Consider the following 18587-nt stretch of genomic DNA (forward strand, 5'->3'; position numbering starts at 1 on the left):
AGTGACCTCCAAAATAAAATGAATCCTCTTTATCAGTTGCATGCCTGTGTGTGTGTCTGTGTGTGTCTTCTCAGAACAGGAGGAGGCTTAATACGGGGACTTACTATCAGATAACACAAATTGTCAGCTCTGCCTTTGTCTGACGGTCAAGATAGCCTCAAACATTCCCGTTTGTGCTTGTTAAACAGTAAGTAAACCAGCGACTACAGCTGCACATCCTCTGTCTTGAGAATGAGCACCACAGTAGCAGCAACCGTGTCAAACATCTCCTAAAGGAAGAACACTGACTAATAGCGTGTTCATCCGCAGGGTCAGACCTGTGGCTTGGCTGGTGCCTCTCCAGGGGAAGGCGTGAGCTCTCTAGGCTTCTTCTGTGTACTTCTTGTTGTTTAAATGTGTCTCTGCTAGGGGTGTGTAGCCTTTTCGGAGTCTTCTGTACTGAAGGAAAAACAGCACCACAAAAACACCAGCCAAAGCTACCAGCATTCCCATGACCACCAAGAGGGTTGGGGTCCAACCTGGAGTTTCTTCAGCTGGAATTAAAGCAGAAGAGAAGGGTCAACAGTTGGGATTTTCATCAGCTAAAGACTCTCAGAGAAGAATGAACTCATTTGCTTCTCGTGTACATTTTTGTTGATAGAGCAGAAGGATACTGGCTAGGATAAAATTTATCTTCTTCCCCCACCAACAGTTTGTCATACCCACAATTGTTTTTCTTGAGGAAATGGCATTCTATTTAAATACAGCTGATTGCATGTTTTAAATTTCTTCCAATACACATTTACACAGAATAAACCCTCCAAGGAAGTATATAACTACTTTTGTGAGTTAGAAATTCATTTGTTAAGCTGTATGCTAACGTAGTATCTGGGGAACTGGAAATATACAAGCTCCAGATGGAGGAATTCTGCTATTGTCTCTACCTTTTTATAGGGTGATAAATGTATAAGGCAGATCAGATTGGCTATTATAATAGGAGACATTCAAGAGCAGGAGCTGATGAAATTTGTACCCATTTAAAGAGTCGTGAATAAAATCTGAATCTTGCACTTGATAAATCTAGTTCTCTACTCAGATATATTTTATAAGCGCTCTCCACAAAATTAGTGGATTTCATTTTAATATACTTATGCCTATTTGTCATGTTTTTAAAAATTCCCTTATCCTTGGCTAGCTATTCTTTTTCTTTTAATTGTTTTTAAAGATTTTATTTATTAATTTTTATTTTATTTTTTAAGTTTTTTTTAAGATTTTATTTATTCATTTGAGCGAGAAAGAGATCACAAGTAGGCAGAGCAGCAGGCAGAGGGGGCGGGAAGAAGGCTCCCGCAGAGCAGAGAGCCTGACACGGGGCTTGATCCCAGGACCCTGAGATCATGTCCTGAGCCGAAGGCAGAGGCTTAACCCACCGAGCCAGCCAGGTGCCCCAACTTTATTTATTTTTTTAAGAGGGTTGGGAGAGCACAAGCAGGGGCAGGGGAAGGGGCAGTGGGAGAGGGAGAAGCGGGCCTCCTGCTGAGCAGGGAGCCCGGTGCGGGACTCGATCCCAGGACCCTGAGATCACGACCTGAGCAGAAGGCAGACACTTAATGGACTGAGTCTCCCAGGCGCCCCTAGGCCAGCTGCCCTTAAATTCAGTTTCTCTGACCTGGGTTCTTGTTCTTCACCCTATACTTGGCTAAATGTAAAATCCTCCTTCTCGTTTTTCCTCCATTCCCCAGAAGCCCCCTCCTTATCCTGCAGGGATTCCTCCAAGATCATGGTAATTTTTCTCTTCTTGTGACAATCCAACATCTGTTGCCAGAACCATCTTCTTCAAACGCAGATGTTTATTCTGACATTTCTTTGTTCAGGAACCAAAGATGATTGTTCTTTTCATTGTGGTAAAATACATGTGAAACGTGTGTTTCATCATCATAATCCTTTTTAAATGCTCAGGTGTGGGGCCTAGTGCTTCACACGCTTGAGCAACCATCAGCACCACCTACCCGCCAGACTTTTTGTCATCTTGCACATCTGAAATAAGATCTCCCCAGTGCCCCAGCTCTCCAGCCTCTGCAACCCCCATTCTACTTTTTGTCTCCATAAACTCGACGACTCTAGACACCTCATATAAGGGGAATCATACAGTTTTTGTTGTTTTGTGACTGGCTTTTTCATTTAGTGTATCTCCAAAACTCATGCGTGTCATAGCATATGACAGGCTTTCCTTCCTTTTTAAGGCTGCGTAATATTCCATTGTGCGCATATGCCTCACTTTGTTTATCCATTCAGCCATCAATGGATGTTGAGTTCTTTCTTGCGTCTCTTGTGAATAATACTGCTACAAACAGAGGTTTGCAAATAATCTACGTGAGTACTTGCTTTCAGTTCTTTGCTGGGTCATATGGTAAATCTGATGTTCAGTTTTTTGAGGAGCTGCCATTTTGTTTTCCACAAAGGCTACCTACCCCTCTGCATTCCCACCATCAGGGCACGAGGCCTCCAATTACCCCACAGTCTCATCAGCACTTATTACCTGCTGTTTTGTCAGTAATAGCCATCCTAATGTGTGGAAGGCGGTGTCTCATTGTGGTTTCTGCCTAGCTTTTAAGGCCCTCTGTAATCGGGCTCTTCTCACAGATCTGGACTTAATTCAGGTAATCTTCTACCCAAGCCTTCCTCTCCAGCCTGGTTTCTTCAGGCAGTCCCCTATACAGACCACGCCTTTCACAGCGCTGAAAGCCCTGCCATCCTTCAATCTAAAATGCTCCCTTCTTTCCACCTCCTCTACAGAAGATCCACCATCTCTTTGAATCAGACTCAAGACCCACCCCTTTCTGGAAGCCTTTCCCAACTGCCCCACTCCATTCTTCAACCTTCTGTTGTAGTTACGTCTCCCCAGACAAGACTGTCAGTTTCTGTGGCAGACCAACACGTGAAACGTGAATTTGTGTCTCCTGAGGAGTTAACACATTCTGGGCATATTCAGACTCTCAATCTATACCTGTTAATTGGCTGGTGTCCGAGGAATGGACGTAGGGGCAAATGCTCATCCCAAACCTTGTGATTGTTGCTATGTTTGATTCCAGAGAAAAGAGAATGAAGTTTCAAAAGCTATCTCAGCTGTCCAGAGAATGGAAACTTGAAATCAGTAAAGAAAACAAGCAAAGTTGCAGGACTAGAAGGAAAAGCAAGAGACAGATTCCAGGGCTTGAACAACTCTGAAGTCAGAGAGAGAGAGAGATGTGAGCTCACAGGTCATTACGATTACACCCCAGACAGAGATCTCGGGAAGATGGAAGGGGCACATGGGGTGAACTCACCAGCAGATGGGCTGTGTGTTTTTCTGAGTTCTGGACAAAATAAGATATTTATTGATTGTTTTACCTTTTCTTTCTCAGCCCGTCCTAAAATTGTTTAAGTGACCCATGGAGCTATATTAGGGCCTGGGCAAATAGAAAGATATGGGCCCATATATATACTTACCAAAACATCCTCCCACATTTTCAACTAAATGGAAAGAGCTACTAAAAAATCTATGATGTAAAAGCATGATTTAAAGAACTTTAATTAAGGACACATATACTTGCAGCCCCATGTAGCCCGAATTGTTGGCAGGCTAACGCCAACCTCATAAAGCAACCCAGCAGGGCTGGCATGGGCTACCTGGAAATAATTGGTCTCATTACAAAATAATGGAGGGGTGAACAAACAATGATCACAACAGCCTGTCTTTATTTAAAATGTTGATATTGTATTCATCTTTTTTGCATTTATTTTGATTTTTTAAAAAATAGTACATTACTCTATTTATCTCAATTACTGAGTTTTTTGGTCTCCCCTTAACCTTCATGCTCACGGTAAGTGCTTTATCTTCTTCACAATAAACCAAGTCCTACCTTCAGGTAACGATTTTCCAAGTCCTGATGAACCCCATCCACGTGTGGCTAGTGCATTTTGATTTTGTGGGCTAGACATTTCAAACCATAGCCAGGTTTATAATAATTCAGATTATTTTCATATATTTATTCTATGCTATTATTTATTAATTCAATCATCAAACCAGTCCCTTTTCTGATGTTTAGCTGGTAGTGCAAAGGCTCATTTTGCTTAATATAAATATTTTAGAAAATCGCTAATAAAATTAACTAGACCTGCATACTTGAATTTAAGGTCCTGGTTTGCATTTTTGAAAAGAAAGAAAGGTCCTTCAGAAGATCAATGAATTATCCCCTTAGAAGTTGTATTTGTTACCTGGCAGATTGATAGCATAGCTGTAGCCAAGCTGGTCTGCAGTTAAAAAGAATTCCTCATTAGTCACTGGAGGGAAGAAAGGAACCATGTTATACATCCGATTGTGACCGATCGGTGCCAGCTCCTGAGGCCAGGCGTCCACAGAAGGATTGGACCTTTTCATCCACTCATCAAAAATGGCATCGGTAAAGGAATGAAGCACCTGCAAGAAAATTGAACATGGCATTGGACATTGATCTGTCTGTCCCAATCAGGTCAATCTGATTGAAGCTTTCTCTAGAGTGGATTGGGGTTCTTCTGGACATAAGGACTTCTCCATACCCAACCATATCTTGGTGACTTAAGCACTGTAATTTTTAGTTAACGTTTTCAAGGCTTCATGCCATCTCTCCAAACAGGATCATCAACCGCTTTGTCAAGTGAATAAATGGAATTTCACTTGCAGGTTTAACACTGGTTTGAGAACAGTAGATGCCTTCAATATGTGAGTGTTAATTATTAAGTTGGGGAGAAAGGCAAGTATGATAAGATAGATATCTTTGATTTTGTTCTTAACAGAAGAAGAGGCTGTGTTTAACAGGATTGTGTTTAACAGTATTGAAACACAAATGGATAGGGGAGGAAGGAAGGAAGGAAAGAAATCTCCAAAATGGCTTTTCAAATTTTTCTCAGTGGGATGGCTCTTTTAGGTACTCATTTTATAACACTTTCATTTAAATTTTCGGTCTTATGCCAGCAAAAGCAAGTCTAAAAAATGCTGTGATGTGCATAGTGCTCATTTTTATTTTCTCAATGAAGCTACTAAAGTCCTTCTCAAATACAGCAATTATTATGTTTTAAAATATTAACAGCAAAATTTCCACATTTATAGCTCCAATTTTGCAACACGACATAAATGCGAGAGTTCAGCCCAACTTTTATGCTAGGTTCCTCTTTTAACCCTAGACTGTAAGTTCAGGGCCTGAGGGGTACTGTTCCCTTCTCTTCCCCTGGGTCCCAAGTGGTGTCATCCCAGAGCCTGTCACATGGGGATAGGGAGGTATTTATTCCAATAAAAAATGCTTCTCAAACGAATTCTTTCACCCAATTGCCACTATTCCTTGTACTCCAATTAGAGCCCTGGCCAAATTATACTATGACCTGTTACTTATTTTTTTAGTTTCTTTCTATAACTTGTTCCATATTTATCTATTTTCCTTAACAACACCCTAACTCCTAAAGGTCAGAGAGGGGGTCTTTTCACCTTGGAAGTATCAGCTTAGCATGCAACCTGGGCAGAGTCAATGTCTAATAAGGATTTGTTGCCTGAAGACAGTGCCACACAAAGTAGTTTTGTCTTCTGTACAATTCAACAAAAGAGTCCCCTTTCTATCTGGTGGTGTTTCCTCAGCTTACAATCTGATTTCTTCTGTTTTCTGGTGTCTATCAAGGACCAATACAATGGTCCTCATCCTGAAGCAATTTCCCTAATTTCTCTCAGCCTAAATTCATAGCTCTTTGCACTTCTCAAACCCTTTAAGGGCATTGCCCTTCTGGCTTATGTAGCTATTGTATATTTATGAGATAATATCTATTTTCAAATCTTACCCAAGGTTACTTGTAGTTAGTTATCCCTATCAGGCAACAGCAAGAACTTTCTACCTATATTGTCTCACATGGCTACATATAAGATAGTTAAAGGAACTGAGTGATTTACTCAAGGAATTTTTTCCCAAATGGATTTTTACAGTTCGTGGCAGAGATAATCATCTTAAAACAAAAACATCAAATTTTAAGACCTGGGCTTTTGCAGACATTAAAGATTTTTTTCTTAATTCTAAAATCTTTGCTTTGACTAACAAAATCGAAGCTCCAAAGAAATAGAGGTATAATGCTTATTGCATAAGCAACAACCTGGGAAGACACATGATAATGTAAATGATCAATGCTTCCTATAAGGAGAGCTTAGAAAAAAGGGATCAGTCCTGGAAAAAGAACTGACTGTTAGTTGTTGGTGTAAGTCACCGAAAAGGTATCTTGTGTCCAGAATCCCGGGAACACCAGAGAAGGTTAGAAGGCTCCCAGACAAGAAAGTTGTGTTTCATCCTCGAGCTAAAGCCTGGGAAGTTCAAACAGAACTTTTGCCACAAGCACAGAGCCCAAGCAATAGAGGCTGAGTGCCTAAGGACAGTATGCACTATTGGTTGCTTACCAAATATCCACTCTCCTTTCTCTGTAACTTCCTTCATATTTTGAGTGAAGGAATGTATCAAATTATCCCTGAGATTGGATTAGGAATCACTGGGTGGGATTCCTAAGAAAGCTCTTTAAAGGTGGTGGTCTCAGCTTAAAAGTGGTCCTTTCCCCCTTTCCATTTATCCTGTTTCCTGGAACATGGGTGTGATGGCTGGAGTTGCAGCAGCCATCTTAATTGCTAACTAACAAACTTAGGAAAAGAAGGCACTTACCAAGGTTAGTAGAGCAAAAACACAAAAGGGTCTGTGATGACTGTCTGTGGTGACTCTGGATGGCCTGACACTGGGGATCTTTTACATTAAGAGAAAAATAAACCTCTCTTTTATGAGGGGAAGCTTCTATAACAGGTTTTCTGTATGAAGCAGCAGAACCAAATCTTAAGGGATACACAGAAAACGTATCTAGGAGTTTTCCAGAGTGTATTTTCCAAAGAAGGTCACACAGTATCTCCTGAGCATTTAGGGACTGTGTGAGTTCAAGTCAGAGATCAAATTGTGATTAGAAAAAGAGACAAGGGACACTCAGGACACAGAAAGATCCAGATTCAGTGCTGCAAGAGGCAAATAACTTTTGGAAAACATCAGAATTCACCCAGTGCAAAGTGTAAATAATTAAGGAGGGGACAAGACTCTGCAGCAATTCATAATTTGGAGAGATAAAAGAAGAGGGGAAAAATAATAAGGAGAGATTATAGGTCTCCAAAGGGCTATAAAACATTATACGATAAATGCTCTAGTAGGAACCATATACAGAACACCCAATTTATAGAATGTAGTAAAAGAGGCAAGTGTGTGCCAAGAAGATGCAAAGAATGCAATAAACAAAATGCTGCAAGCAATAACGTATCCACAGCCATAAAGAGAAGTGGTGCAGCCTGCAGAATAGGTATTTTTGTTAGAGTTGTGAACATTGTTCTGAAACAAGATACTTTGAATTACTCTTGAGAAACTAATAGTATCTTTGTTTGACATGAGTCAAACATGAGCTCAGTTAATGTCTCTGTAAAGGCTAAACGTAATGGGAGGGTAATAAATAAAAGCACAAGTAAAATAACAGAATACTGTGGTTGCCTTATATCTGCTATAGAGATACATAGTTATATTTGGACATTAAAAATTGAGTGCTTCAGAAATGAGGTTACAAATTTTGTTTCACAAGCCCATTTTCTCTTGCTCCAACTACATAAGGAAAGGTACAGGAAGAAAAAAACTTCCACCATAGAAAAGGTGATTCTATGGGCTTTCAAGGTAAAGTTTCTCTAATGCAACCCTTGCAGAAAAAAGCAATCACCAATGGCTTTTGTGCTTGCAGGCATAAAGAAACTTGAATAAAATACAAGGAAATCATGAGTATCTTTTTTCAGGATCACTAGAGAATAAAGTTACTATCAAACTTAACCTTAGCTTAGATGTCTTCACAATCAGATCCCTGCCATAATGACCACAGACACCAGTAGATCACCAAAGACCAGTGCACTGTGGTTTTCACCACTTGAATTCATGTGTTCTTACCCAGAAGACATCATTCATGGTCAGAGAGAGTATTAATATGATAATGTTCTGCCCCTCTGAAAACTCATATGTGATCACTTGGAAATGACATAATACACACCCAGTCACATAGGGAAGGTCCATTTAAAACCAAGGTTAGGGGCACCTGGGTAGGTCAGTCAGTTAAGTGCCTGCCTTCAGCTCAAATCATGATCCCAGGGTCATGGGATTGAGGCTGGGATCAAGACCCACCACAGCAGCGGGTTCCCTGCCTAGCAAGGGACCTGCTTCTCCGTCCCCCTCTACCTCTCCCCGCCCTGCCCTGCCCATGCTCTCTCTCAAATAAATAAATAAAATATTTTTTAAAAAGACAAGGAAAAAAAAGATAAAGCACCCTTTCTACATAAATTTATATAAAAGCATTGTATATAAAATATTCAAAAGTATACATTAGATATATGCAATACATTGTATGTAAGATATACGAGCATGTATATGAAAAGAAATACCAGTTATGTATGGTGGCAGACAGTAACTAGACTAATTATGATGACCGTTTTTGCAATATATACAAATATTGAATCATTATGTTATACACCTGAAACTAACTTAACTTTACAGGTCGGTTATATCTCAATTTAAAAAAGAAATATCAGTTGAGTCCATGCGGAAGAGAGTTTATACTTTAAGGATTAAAGTATAAGTATTATACTTTAGTATAATCCATACACACACACACACACACACACACATACTATATATATACTATAATCCTTATAGTATACTATAAGGATTAAGGAGTATAAGAGATTCTGCTATTAGTATGGCGGCTTTAAAAGAACTCACTGGGTCAGCATATGTCATAAGCAAGTGGGAGAGAGAGAACCAGGGGAATGTCAGAAGAGATTCTAGATAAGAACTGAGATACTGCCAGTCCATTCGTGTCTAAGGAATCACCAAAATTCTAGGAGGAAGGAACCCAAATCAATGTGATAGCCACTTTAGATTTGCATATAAATGTGGTCTGCCTTTATACTACTTAATTTCATCAGTGACGAAGAGTATGAAGTTCATCTCTTAGCATAGGTTTAGTTCTTCTCAATAGAGCATGGGTCTATCTTAACAAAGCTTAGAGTTGGAAAGAATTTCTTCAGGGGCCATTTAGCCCATGCCAAGTTAAAAAAAACAAACTATCCCCTAGACCAAGAGTATAGAAATCTTGCCACCCTGGGACTCTCTGCCCAAGCCGTGGCCACCCACCATCTCCAATACCTCAGCTCTTTTAAAACTCACCAAAGTGTCACACTCTTTAGGAATTACTAACTTTATCTCAGTTGTTTAAAAATAAATAAATGTAGCATTTATTCAACCTTCCGGAGGCAGTTTGGCAGTATCTACATACATTTCAAATGTATTTATTTCATCTTTGAGCTGGTAATTCTCTTCTCTTGATTTACTCTACATGGTCATATATTTAAGCACTGTCTGTCATGCTAGAGATTAGAAACCACCTACATGCCTGTCAAAACTGGTTAAAATTTCAGGATAAAGCCACACTATAGAATACCATACAGCCATAAAAAAGGGATGAGAATGGCCTTCATGAACTGATATGGAATGATTTAGAAAAAATACAAAATACAAATAAGAATAACAAAGCCACAGACTTTTGTAGTCTAAAGTATGCTGCCATTCAGATATCATATTTGTTTGTATATTTATAAAATGAACCTAGAAGACTAGGGGGAAATGATAATAACTCGCTGGGAGATGGTAGTGATATGGAGACTTCAGTTTATGCCTTTTATATTTGAACTCCTTATTGCATTATCTATTTTTAAATTTTGAAAAAGTATTTAGGAAACTATGTAACAATCTAAAAAGTGTGCATTCTAGGTACAACTGTATAAGCATAGAATATGAGAGGAAATAAGCAGAAAGTTCAGATGGAATTACAATTAAAATCTTTTTGCCAATATTTCTGTAACTCGAAACAATTAAAAATTTTTAACTATTAAAAATGAAAAATTAACATAAAATAAGGCTAATTTAAATACTCAAGGTATTAGCCTAATTATACTTCTTCTTTTTTTTCTTAAGATTTATTTATTTTGGTGAGTTGGGGGATTAGAGGGAAAGAGAAAAATCTCCAGCAGATTCCCCGCTGAGCGAGAAGCCTGATGCAGGGACTGATCTCACAACTCTGAGATCATGACCTCAGCCGAAATCAAGAGTCGGATACTTAACTGACTGATATGCTTTTTCTTTTGTAAGAAAGATAAATAAAATTGATCCATTTTTAAGTGCTTCACTCTTGAGGGGAGAGAAGCAATGTCCTATATTCTTCTTTGGGGATTTTTTAAACTAAACTCATACCAATTCACAAGTATTTTATACTTGTTATTATGACCTATTAATTTTACTAATTTTATTATAGCCTAAAACAGTAGAGTCAGAAGGGAATTAACTTTATGTAGTCCCATTAGTCTTGTTTTTAGAAACTCACTTTTTCTTTTCTTGTTTTTTTTCCCCCTAAATTTTTGGAGCTATCTTACCCAACTATTAGTCATTGTTAAGAAATACAAATGATGGTAACACTGTATGTACACCTCATTCCATGTAGAATTTCAGTGTCTAAGGTGACAAAAACATGAGCTATGCAGTGAATATTAGTCATACAACCTATGAATCTCCCAGTCACTTAGGAATTGAAAGAATGAGAACTTGCCAAATGTACCTTTCTAAAAGGATAACATCCAAATACAGCCCTAAGAACAGTTGCTTTGAAATTGGAAGGAAAATATCTCTAACATAATTTCTTTCTCAGCAGTTAACTCAACTGTTTCTCACTTTAGGCTGTATTGGTTTTCCTTTGTTTCTTCCCTAGATTATGCCTAAATCCAATACTGAAGACAGCACTACTTAGCATTTCTGTGACCTAATCGTATTTTCTATGATGAATGTGTGCATATCCTTTAATTATCTTATGAATTATTAGAACTTCAGAGATTGGGTTCAGAGTTTTTCCTGTATTTTAACATTATATCTTTTACTCATTATTGTGATCAGATACAACTTTGTACCTCTCTTGCTTGAAGAGATTTCAGGAAAATAATTTTAATAAATGTTGGATGCAATATATTTGCATAAATTGCCTTGTGAACTTGAAATTCCAGGAGCTATCAGTCTTTTAAATGAAATACTGTAATCTGGATCTCAATATAGGCAAAAATTATTTAAGCCAGAATTGGCTTCAATGTGAAACTCTGTGTAAATAGCCTTAAGTGTGAGTTCTGGAACTAGTGCCAAAACACTTCGTGCCTTAAAAAAAAAAAAAAAAAAAAAAGGCTGTGGCTTTTTTTCTATTTATTTGCATATGACAACTTATAGCAAAGAAGAACAAAATTTTAAATATTAAAGGTATTAAAAGTAATGAAGGCAAGGATGATTAAATATCTAGTATTTTGAACTACATGCAAGTCACAGAATTCCTCACCCATAAAGTCACGTGAGCTCTCCTAGAGCAGGAAGAGAAACATGACTGATAAACAAAATACTGCAGAGAAGGGACATTAATTCCTTAGAGCAGGAGTTGGCAAACTAAAGCCTGTGGACCAGAGCTTACCACAGGTTTTTTATTTCTCTCTCTCAGAGAGAACAAGAGAGAGAGAGTGTGAGAGAGCATGGTGGGGGTGGTGACAGAGGGAGAGGGAGACAATCCCAAGCAGACTCCACACTCAGCTTGGAACCCAGTTCATGGTTCAGTCTCACAACCCTGAGATCACGACCTGAGCCAAAAATCAAGAGTCAGACACTTAACCAACTGAGCCACCCAGGAGGCCCTACTACCTGTTTTTTAAATAAAGTTTCATTAGAACACAACACTCACCCATTCATGTATTGTCTATGGCTGCTTTCATGCCACAGTGGCAAGGTTGAGTTATTGCAACAGAGATCATTTGGCCTCTAAAACGTGCTCTATCTGGTCATTCACAGAAAACTGTTGCCAAGTCCTACACACAAAATGGGTATCCTCCAAAGAAAGAGATAAGATGTAACAATCCTTGAAACTTAGGGTGTTGAAAAGCAAGTCACTAGCATCGCCCTTATTTTCTATAGTAGGAGAGAAAGGTTGTGTGGAGGCATATAATCCTGATTTTGCCAGAAAATTCTGCTGTCCTACTCATAATATTTTGGGGTACTGGTGAAGGAGTACTTAACATTTTTTCTCATGAATATGATCTGTGTGTATAAATTTGATAGTTGAAAACGTATGTTTTACAAAAGCTTATTTAGAGAAATATAGGTAAGTAAACATAAAGGTAGATGGCAGAGAAGGGAGACACAAGTACTGTTTGGCATAAGCTAATGGCTGAGATAATAGCTAGAAAAAAAATGTGAAACATCAAGTTAGCACCAATAAAGAGGGCAAGCATCCGACAGAAGAACCAAGATGGCTGTGGAGATCTTGCAGGTAAGCAAGTCCCACCTTGCCTGAGGCTGGGATCAAGAGTCCACATTTCTGAGGACTCCATGTTTTATTACCCAAATCTGAGGGAAGAAATGCTTTTTAGAAAAAAGGAATAGCTCATCTCCTGCCTTATCTATGGATTCCCCATAGCTCACTCTGGCCAGGCATTCATCTATCTGGGAATCCAGAAAGCTTCCCAGACCTTCACACCACCAGGCAAGCTCAGAGCATTGTGAGCTCTACTTTTACCCTCCCTCTTCATATCTCCTTTTTGTGTACACTGGGTGGAGTAAAAAGTAATAAATCCCCTTTGAAATACCTAAGGATTTCTTGTCAGTAAAATTGCCTTAGGGCACAACTGTCTGTTATGGAGAACAAGATAAGAAAACTTAATTAAGGTTTGGAAATTCAAAGCCAACATATAGTTTTCTGATTCTTTCCCAGCAACTACCATAAAACACATTGTTGTCTTATGATAACTTTTGTATTGTACTTGGCAGTTTCTAAAGCAGCTTCATATTATTCTAATCTATTTAGTATTGCATTAATTAGCACACCATTCTTCTCCAACACCCGATCAAGATCTGTGACCTGCACTTTGCAGAACAGGAAACACAGGATTCACACATTTCGACGAGACTCCCAAGACTGCACAATTCAGTACTAAATTAAGAAGTTATTTGACAGTGTTCTTTTGACCATGCCATGTGGCCTCCCAAAGAGACCAGAAGAACAAACTGCTATAAACTGATGGTATGGACTGAATTATGATCCCCTCAAATTCATTTGTTGAAACTGTAACCCCCAACACGACTATATTCAGAGATTTTAGATACCAAAAGAGGTAATTAGGGTTAAATAAGGTCATATGTGTGGGGCCCTAAAATAACAGGACTAGTACTTTTATAAGAAGAAACCCCGAAGAGCTCATTGCCTCTCTCTCCACTATGTGAGGACACACCACCAAGAAGGCAGTGGTCTGTAGACCAGGAAAAGAGCTTTCCCCAGGAACCACTGTCACTCAGCACCTTGATCTTGGAGTTCCAGCCTCCAGAACTGTGAGATACAAATTTCTGTTGTTTAACAGTCTATGTTATTTTTGTTATGGCAACCTGAGTAGACTAAGATACACTACTAAAATATTCAGGTGAAGAAAATTCTGGAAAAAGAAAAAAAAAACCATAAAGTGTTTGCTTGCTACAATACAATCTATACTAGGTAATAATTTAAATTCTAAATGCTGGCAAAACAAAAAGTGACCAGTGGTGAAATTTTGTTTTTGAATTGCTTTGCAACCATCCACCCAAGACACAGGACCCTGAAGACAAACAGTGTTAAAATAGTTTGAAACCATCCATCCAAGACACACAATCCTCAAGACAAAGTTAAAACAGTAGTCAATCAGTTAGGTATCTGTAAAGCAGAGACATTGTAGGGGTTTAGCAGTTGAAATACAAATATTTAAGACATCTAAAGGTTCTAAGCCAACTCTGGCGAACTGTACTTAAGGGGGAAAAAAGCAGCCCCAGACATCCTGGAGCTGGCCTGGCACCATCATCACGATTACCCCGGTGTTCTGCTCCGGGGTAAACAATCCCGGAACATCAACATCAAACAAGCTCACTCTATGATCCTAATGGATCAAGACAAAAACAAAACAACTCCACGTTTGTGCCTGAATGTAGACAAAACACGAACATTGTCCAAACCCTACAACACCTAACATGAACAGTAGCTCTACCACCAGCTAATACAAGCAACTGCCTTTGCCCTGCCAATTACTAAAGATGATTGGGGTACAAAGTCATGGAATTGCCCTGCTTCCTGACAGCATCCAACCCATAGCAAAGCCCTGCCTCCGTCCACCCTCCCCAAATCAGCTAGCACAAGCCCAAATCCCTTCGTTCTTTTCTACCCCTGAGCCACTCCATGCTTCCCCAGTCTGTCCCAACGACGCGGAATACACCCTCCTCGGTCTCGTGGAACCGCGGAACCACGCGGTCCTCTCCCTGGGTGCCCGGCAGTCTTTGGCCGGAGGGGGCTGACCAGGGCAGCCGGGACAGCACGGCCCAGGCCTGCGCCTCCCCCGTCTGGTTAGTGAACAGAGCTTGGGGCTCCAACATTTACAATCCCATGGTCGAGTTCCTTTCCGGTTTTCCTTCTGTTTTTAAAGTTATCAGGAGAGACACCAAGAGAGTCCGCTCATCCCGCGTTGGTTTTTGAAAAGCCGTGAGCTCCTCCGTACCAACCCCAGCTCGCTCCCTCTGGGCTGGCTGTCTTTCCTCTCAGACATGCGAAGCCAGTTAATAAATTAAGGGACATCAAATGCGGTTTTTCTATTAATTTAAGACATTTGCCATTTTTTTCTGTCCAGCCCTCCTACCCCACGCTCCATCCCTCCTCGGACTAACACAAACTTTCTTCCCTGCAGGGAGTTCCCCAAAATGGTAAGTACTGGGTTCACACGCATGCCCGGACAGCAGGTGAACATGTGGCCTTGCTCTGGCCAATCAGAGCACCTCACTCCCCTTGCCACACTGATTGGCTCATAGAAGGCAGGGAATCCAGGCCTGGCCAATCCTGGGACGGCTCTCTGTTACTATGGTAGCATGGCTGCTTCCAGCCCTGCCTCACGTGCTGCACTGGTAGCGCGCACATCTGCGGCTGCAAGTGGCTAGCTCATTTGCCACGAAGACAGAGACAGAGCTGACCTGTTTTGAGCCCCCCCCCCCCAGATTCAGCAATACCTAAAGGCAGCAGCACTCCTCAGTTTCCCAGTTATTTAAGTCAATAAATTAATTTTTTTATTGTAAATTAGTTTGGGTAGAATCTATTCCTTTGCAAACAAAAAAGAAATGTATGAATATACCCGCAAGTTTGCAAACCGATCCAAACCAATTTTTCTGTTCTGCACTACCAGGTTCTCTTACACATGGCGGCCTCCTGCCCTTGGGGGTGGGTATTGGCCATGGTTCTCACTATCTCCAGTAAACTTGTTACTAGGTGGTACCTAACCATGAAAGCATGTAAGGACCGGATTCTGCTAAACCTACATTGATTAACAACTAGACACAGAAGGAATAAAAGAACCTGCTCTTGTATAACCAGGGAGGTCCACACCGTCTTCTGACAAGTGTTGTACATGGAAGATTCAGTCCAAAGTGGACACAATAATATTAGGACGGCAGAAGCAGCTCCATTTTAGGCAAAACGCTTTGTGAAGTGAGGAGGTCAGTACCAAACACCAACAGAGCTGTGGGCTTCGTGTGCTGTTCCAAAGGTGCCAGGTGGCTGGGCTTCATGCGAGGGTCACAGTGGTTCCACCACTCATCTTCAACATCAAGCATTTTATTATTGAAAAATTATTATCATTATGCTAATTTATTATATAAACTATGCTAAATTGTGATGTATTTTATAATGTCATTATTACTAACTTATGGATCCAACTCTAGGCTATAAACTCCTGTCTGGTGTCATTGCAAAACTAAGCATTTCTAAAGCATGGGTTTCTGAAAAGGGGACTTTAAATGCTGTCTAACCAACTCTAGGGCATAGAATAAAATGAATTTAACGTTTGAATACATCCCATTGTCCACAAAGAGAATAAAACACACCAAACCTTAATCATACCAAAAAACAAATAAATCCAACATCTTGCATAGAATATTTTTCACCTATTCTAAGCCCTTCAACATACCACAAAAATAGGATCATTGGCAGCAGAATGTGGCAAAGCGCTTGTCCCATTCAAGAAGGAATGAACCAAGTTATGTAGGCTCATCACTTGAGAGTCCAAGATGCCGTTCGCTTTATCAAACCCTTCCAGAGCATTCCTGAGAGAAAATCAGTATGTCAGTGACAACAGTTACAACTGATAAAGATCTATTTTTATTGTTTCCAGCCTAAATAACAGTCTTCTGACTTGAGATGGGATAGGGACATGGAAATCACTGTCATAGCTAATTAACTACAAATTAGTCCCAACTTTCATTGATCTTCTAGAAAGGGAGGGAACTCTTAATCAATGCTACTTCTACACCTGCTCAGTTGACCGTACCTCTTTTAGACACTGTGTGACAATTCTTTACCTTCATATCTCTCTCCCATGCCAGATTCTGAAGTCCTAGAGAACACAGACTGTGTTTTCTCCAGATTTTTATTGCCAGAGCTTAGTGCCATGCCCGGCACATGGTCTGCCATCAGAAATATATTCTGAATTAACACATACTCTCATACTCCCATTTCTCAACTAAATAGACCTCCGCTTGACTATAATATATTCAGCATTCTAAATGTATCCCCATATTCCTCTTATCCTTATCCTTATCTTTTTCTCCTCCCTAGTTTGAATTTTCCAGAAATTCAAACTGTCCTTCTCTTAAGTCAGTGATCCTCAAATTTAAGCATTCGTGGGAATCACAGGAGAAATCACATGGGAATCATGGCCTACTTTCAGAGTTTCTGATTCAGAAGGTGTGGGCCAGTTCTTCACAATATGTGTTTTTAAGCAGCTCCCAAGTAGTGCCAATTATGGTGATCTGGGCCCCCCATTTCCATAACCACTCCCTTAACTCAAATCAATAAAGACTGCAGTCCATTTTAGGATTGCCTGGGTGGCTCAGTCGGTTAAGCATCTACCTTTGACTCAGGTCCTGGGATCAAGCCCTGTGTCAGGCTCCCTGCTCCCTCTCCTCATTGCTTGTACTCTTCTTCACTATCTCGGTCTCTCTTAAATAAATAATAAATAAAATCTTAAAAAAAAAAAAAAGAAGAAGATTGTGCTCCATTTCGATAGCATTTTTACTACTATGAAGAGCAAACGTATGTTCCTTTTCAAACAATCTTAAATGTCAGCCTTTATATGATCCTTGACGCTACTCTGAGAGCTATGTCTAATCCCCACACAGACTTTGAATTCTGCTGCACTTGGTACAGTTCTGCATCTTTCATCTCCGCCGCCCCAAATAACCCACCAGCTGTATGATTTACACACGGGATAAAGAGAATCTGGGTTGGGGGAAGACCATGAATCTATCCATCGTGTCTTTCGGGAGCCCCATTCATCTTTGCTTAAAATCTTATTTACATCCGTACTTATTTCCCACAATTCTGAAAGTTTTTTTAGAGGGAGAGATTTATTAGTCGGCCTTTCCATTTTAAGTATTGTGATGTCATTGCTGTGTTGTAGCTTGAGCTGCATTTGGTCTATAATACTTCTCTGGGATCTCGGACTTTGATATTAAGGTCTATGGCTGATACATTAAAGAGAAAAGAAAAAGAAAGAACATGAACAAATACTTTTTTAAATATGATATTTAATGAAGTACCTGATTCTGAACACTGTACCTATATTAGAAATACCAAAGATGGTTTTGAATAGCTAATTAGAAAATATTAAAATGACACTATTCATTATAGTGGGTGGTTGATGACTTTCCTAACACTGGTTCCTTGTTATCCTCACTTGTCAAGCCCTTCTGCATTACTTAGCCTTGTACATGACTCCCAACATCCGGATTTTCTTCGAGTTCATTACAACCACGGGCATGAAAATCTTAAAGTATTTTAAAATGTCATCTAACAGAGTTCAGAGCACCAACCTGAAGCTGAAGGTCGAGTTCTGGAAGAAAGGGGGGCTGTCAAACTTCTTGAGAGAGAGACAATCTTGTATGTCTTTTAAAGTTGGCAATTTTGCACTGTTCAGTCCCACTTGATTTCTTCTTAACAGACCTTCGTAGGTTCCATTACAGAGGGTGACCCGGCGGTTATAGTCATCCAGGCTAAGGGTTGTATGGAGAGTGAAAATGGAATGCTTTAATTTGTGAATAGTGTCGTAACTTTGGGCCAAACCAACCAATCAAAATCTCAGTCATGATAAAAATTTTATTACAGTGATCCATCCCCCCATGTTGGGGAGCACTATCCAGAAGGCTGTAGGAAAAGCTTAGTGTGTAGAAGAGAGGATCCCTGCTAGATTGGCCTACACCCCTGCAAACACATGAACACGCAGATGAGAGGTGTGTTCAAGGAAGCTTGACAAAGACACAGGGCAGGGGAGCTGGACCCAGTATGATTTGGAAGAAACAGATAAATAAAGGAACACAGCGGGCACTGGGGTGGCTCAGTAGGTTGAGCATCTGTCTTTGGCTCAA

At 39.9% G+C, this 18587-nt stretch overlaps 1 protein-coding gene across 1 annotated transcript in view; it reads right to left on the reverse strand.

The window, feature by feature from the left end:
- Nucleotides 1-360: 360 nt before the first annotated feature.
- The window catches only part of DCT (dopachrome tautomerase), a gene marked incomplete at both ends in the record, with an annotated part of 30533 nt that continues 12306 nt past the window's right edge, over nt 361-18587 (reverse strand). The window contains 4 exons of the mRNA XM_082701706.1: nt 361-533; nt 4237-4438; nt 16133-16268; nt 18036-18215. Coding sequence (XP_082557832.1) covers nt 361-533; nt 4237-4438; nt 16133-16268; nt 18036-18215 — 691 coding nt within the window. The remainder of the gene's footprint in view (nt 534-4236; nt 4439-16132; nt 16269-18035; nt 18216-18587) is intronic.

This window comes from Mustela nivalis (genome assembly GCF_964662115.1).
Source record: "Mustela nivalis genome assembly, chromosome: 15".
Taxonomy (NCBI): Eukaryota; Metazoa; Chordata; class Mammalia; order Carnivora; family Mustelidae; genus Mustela; species Mustela nivalis.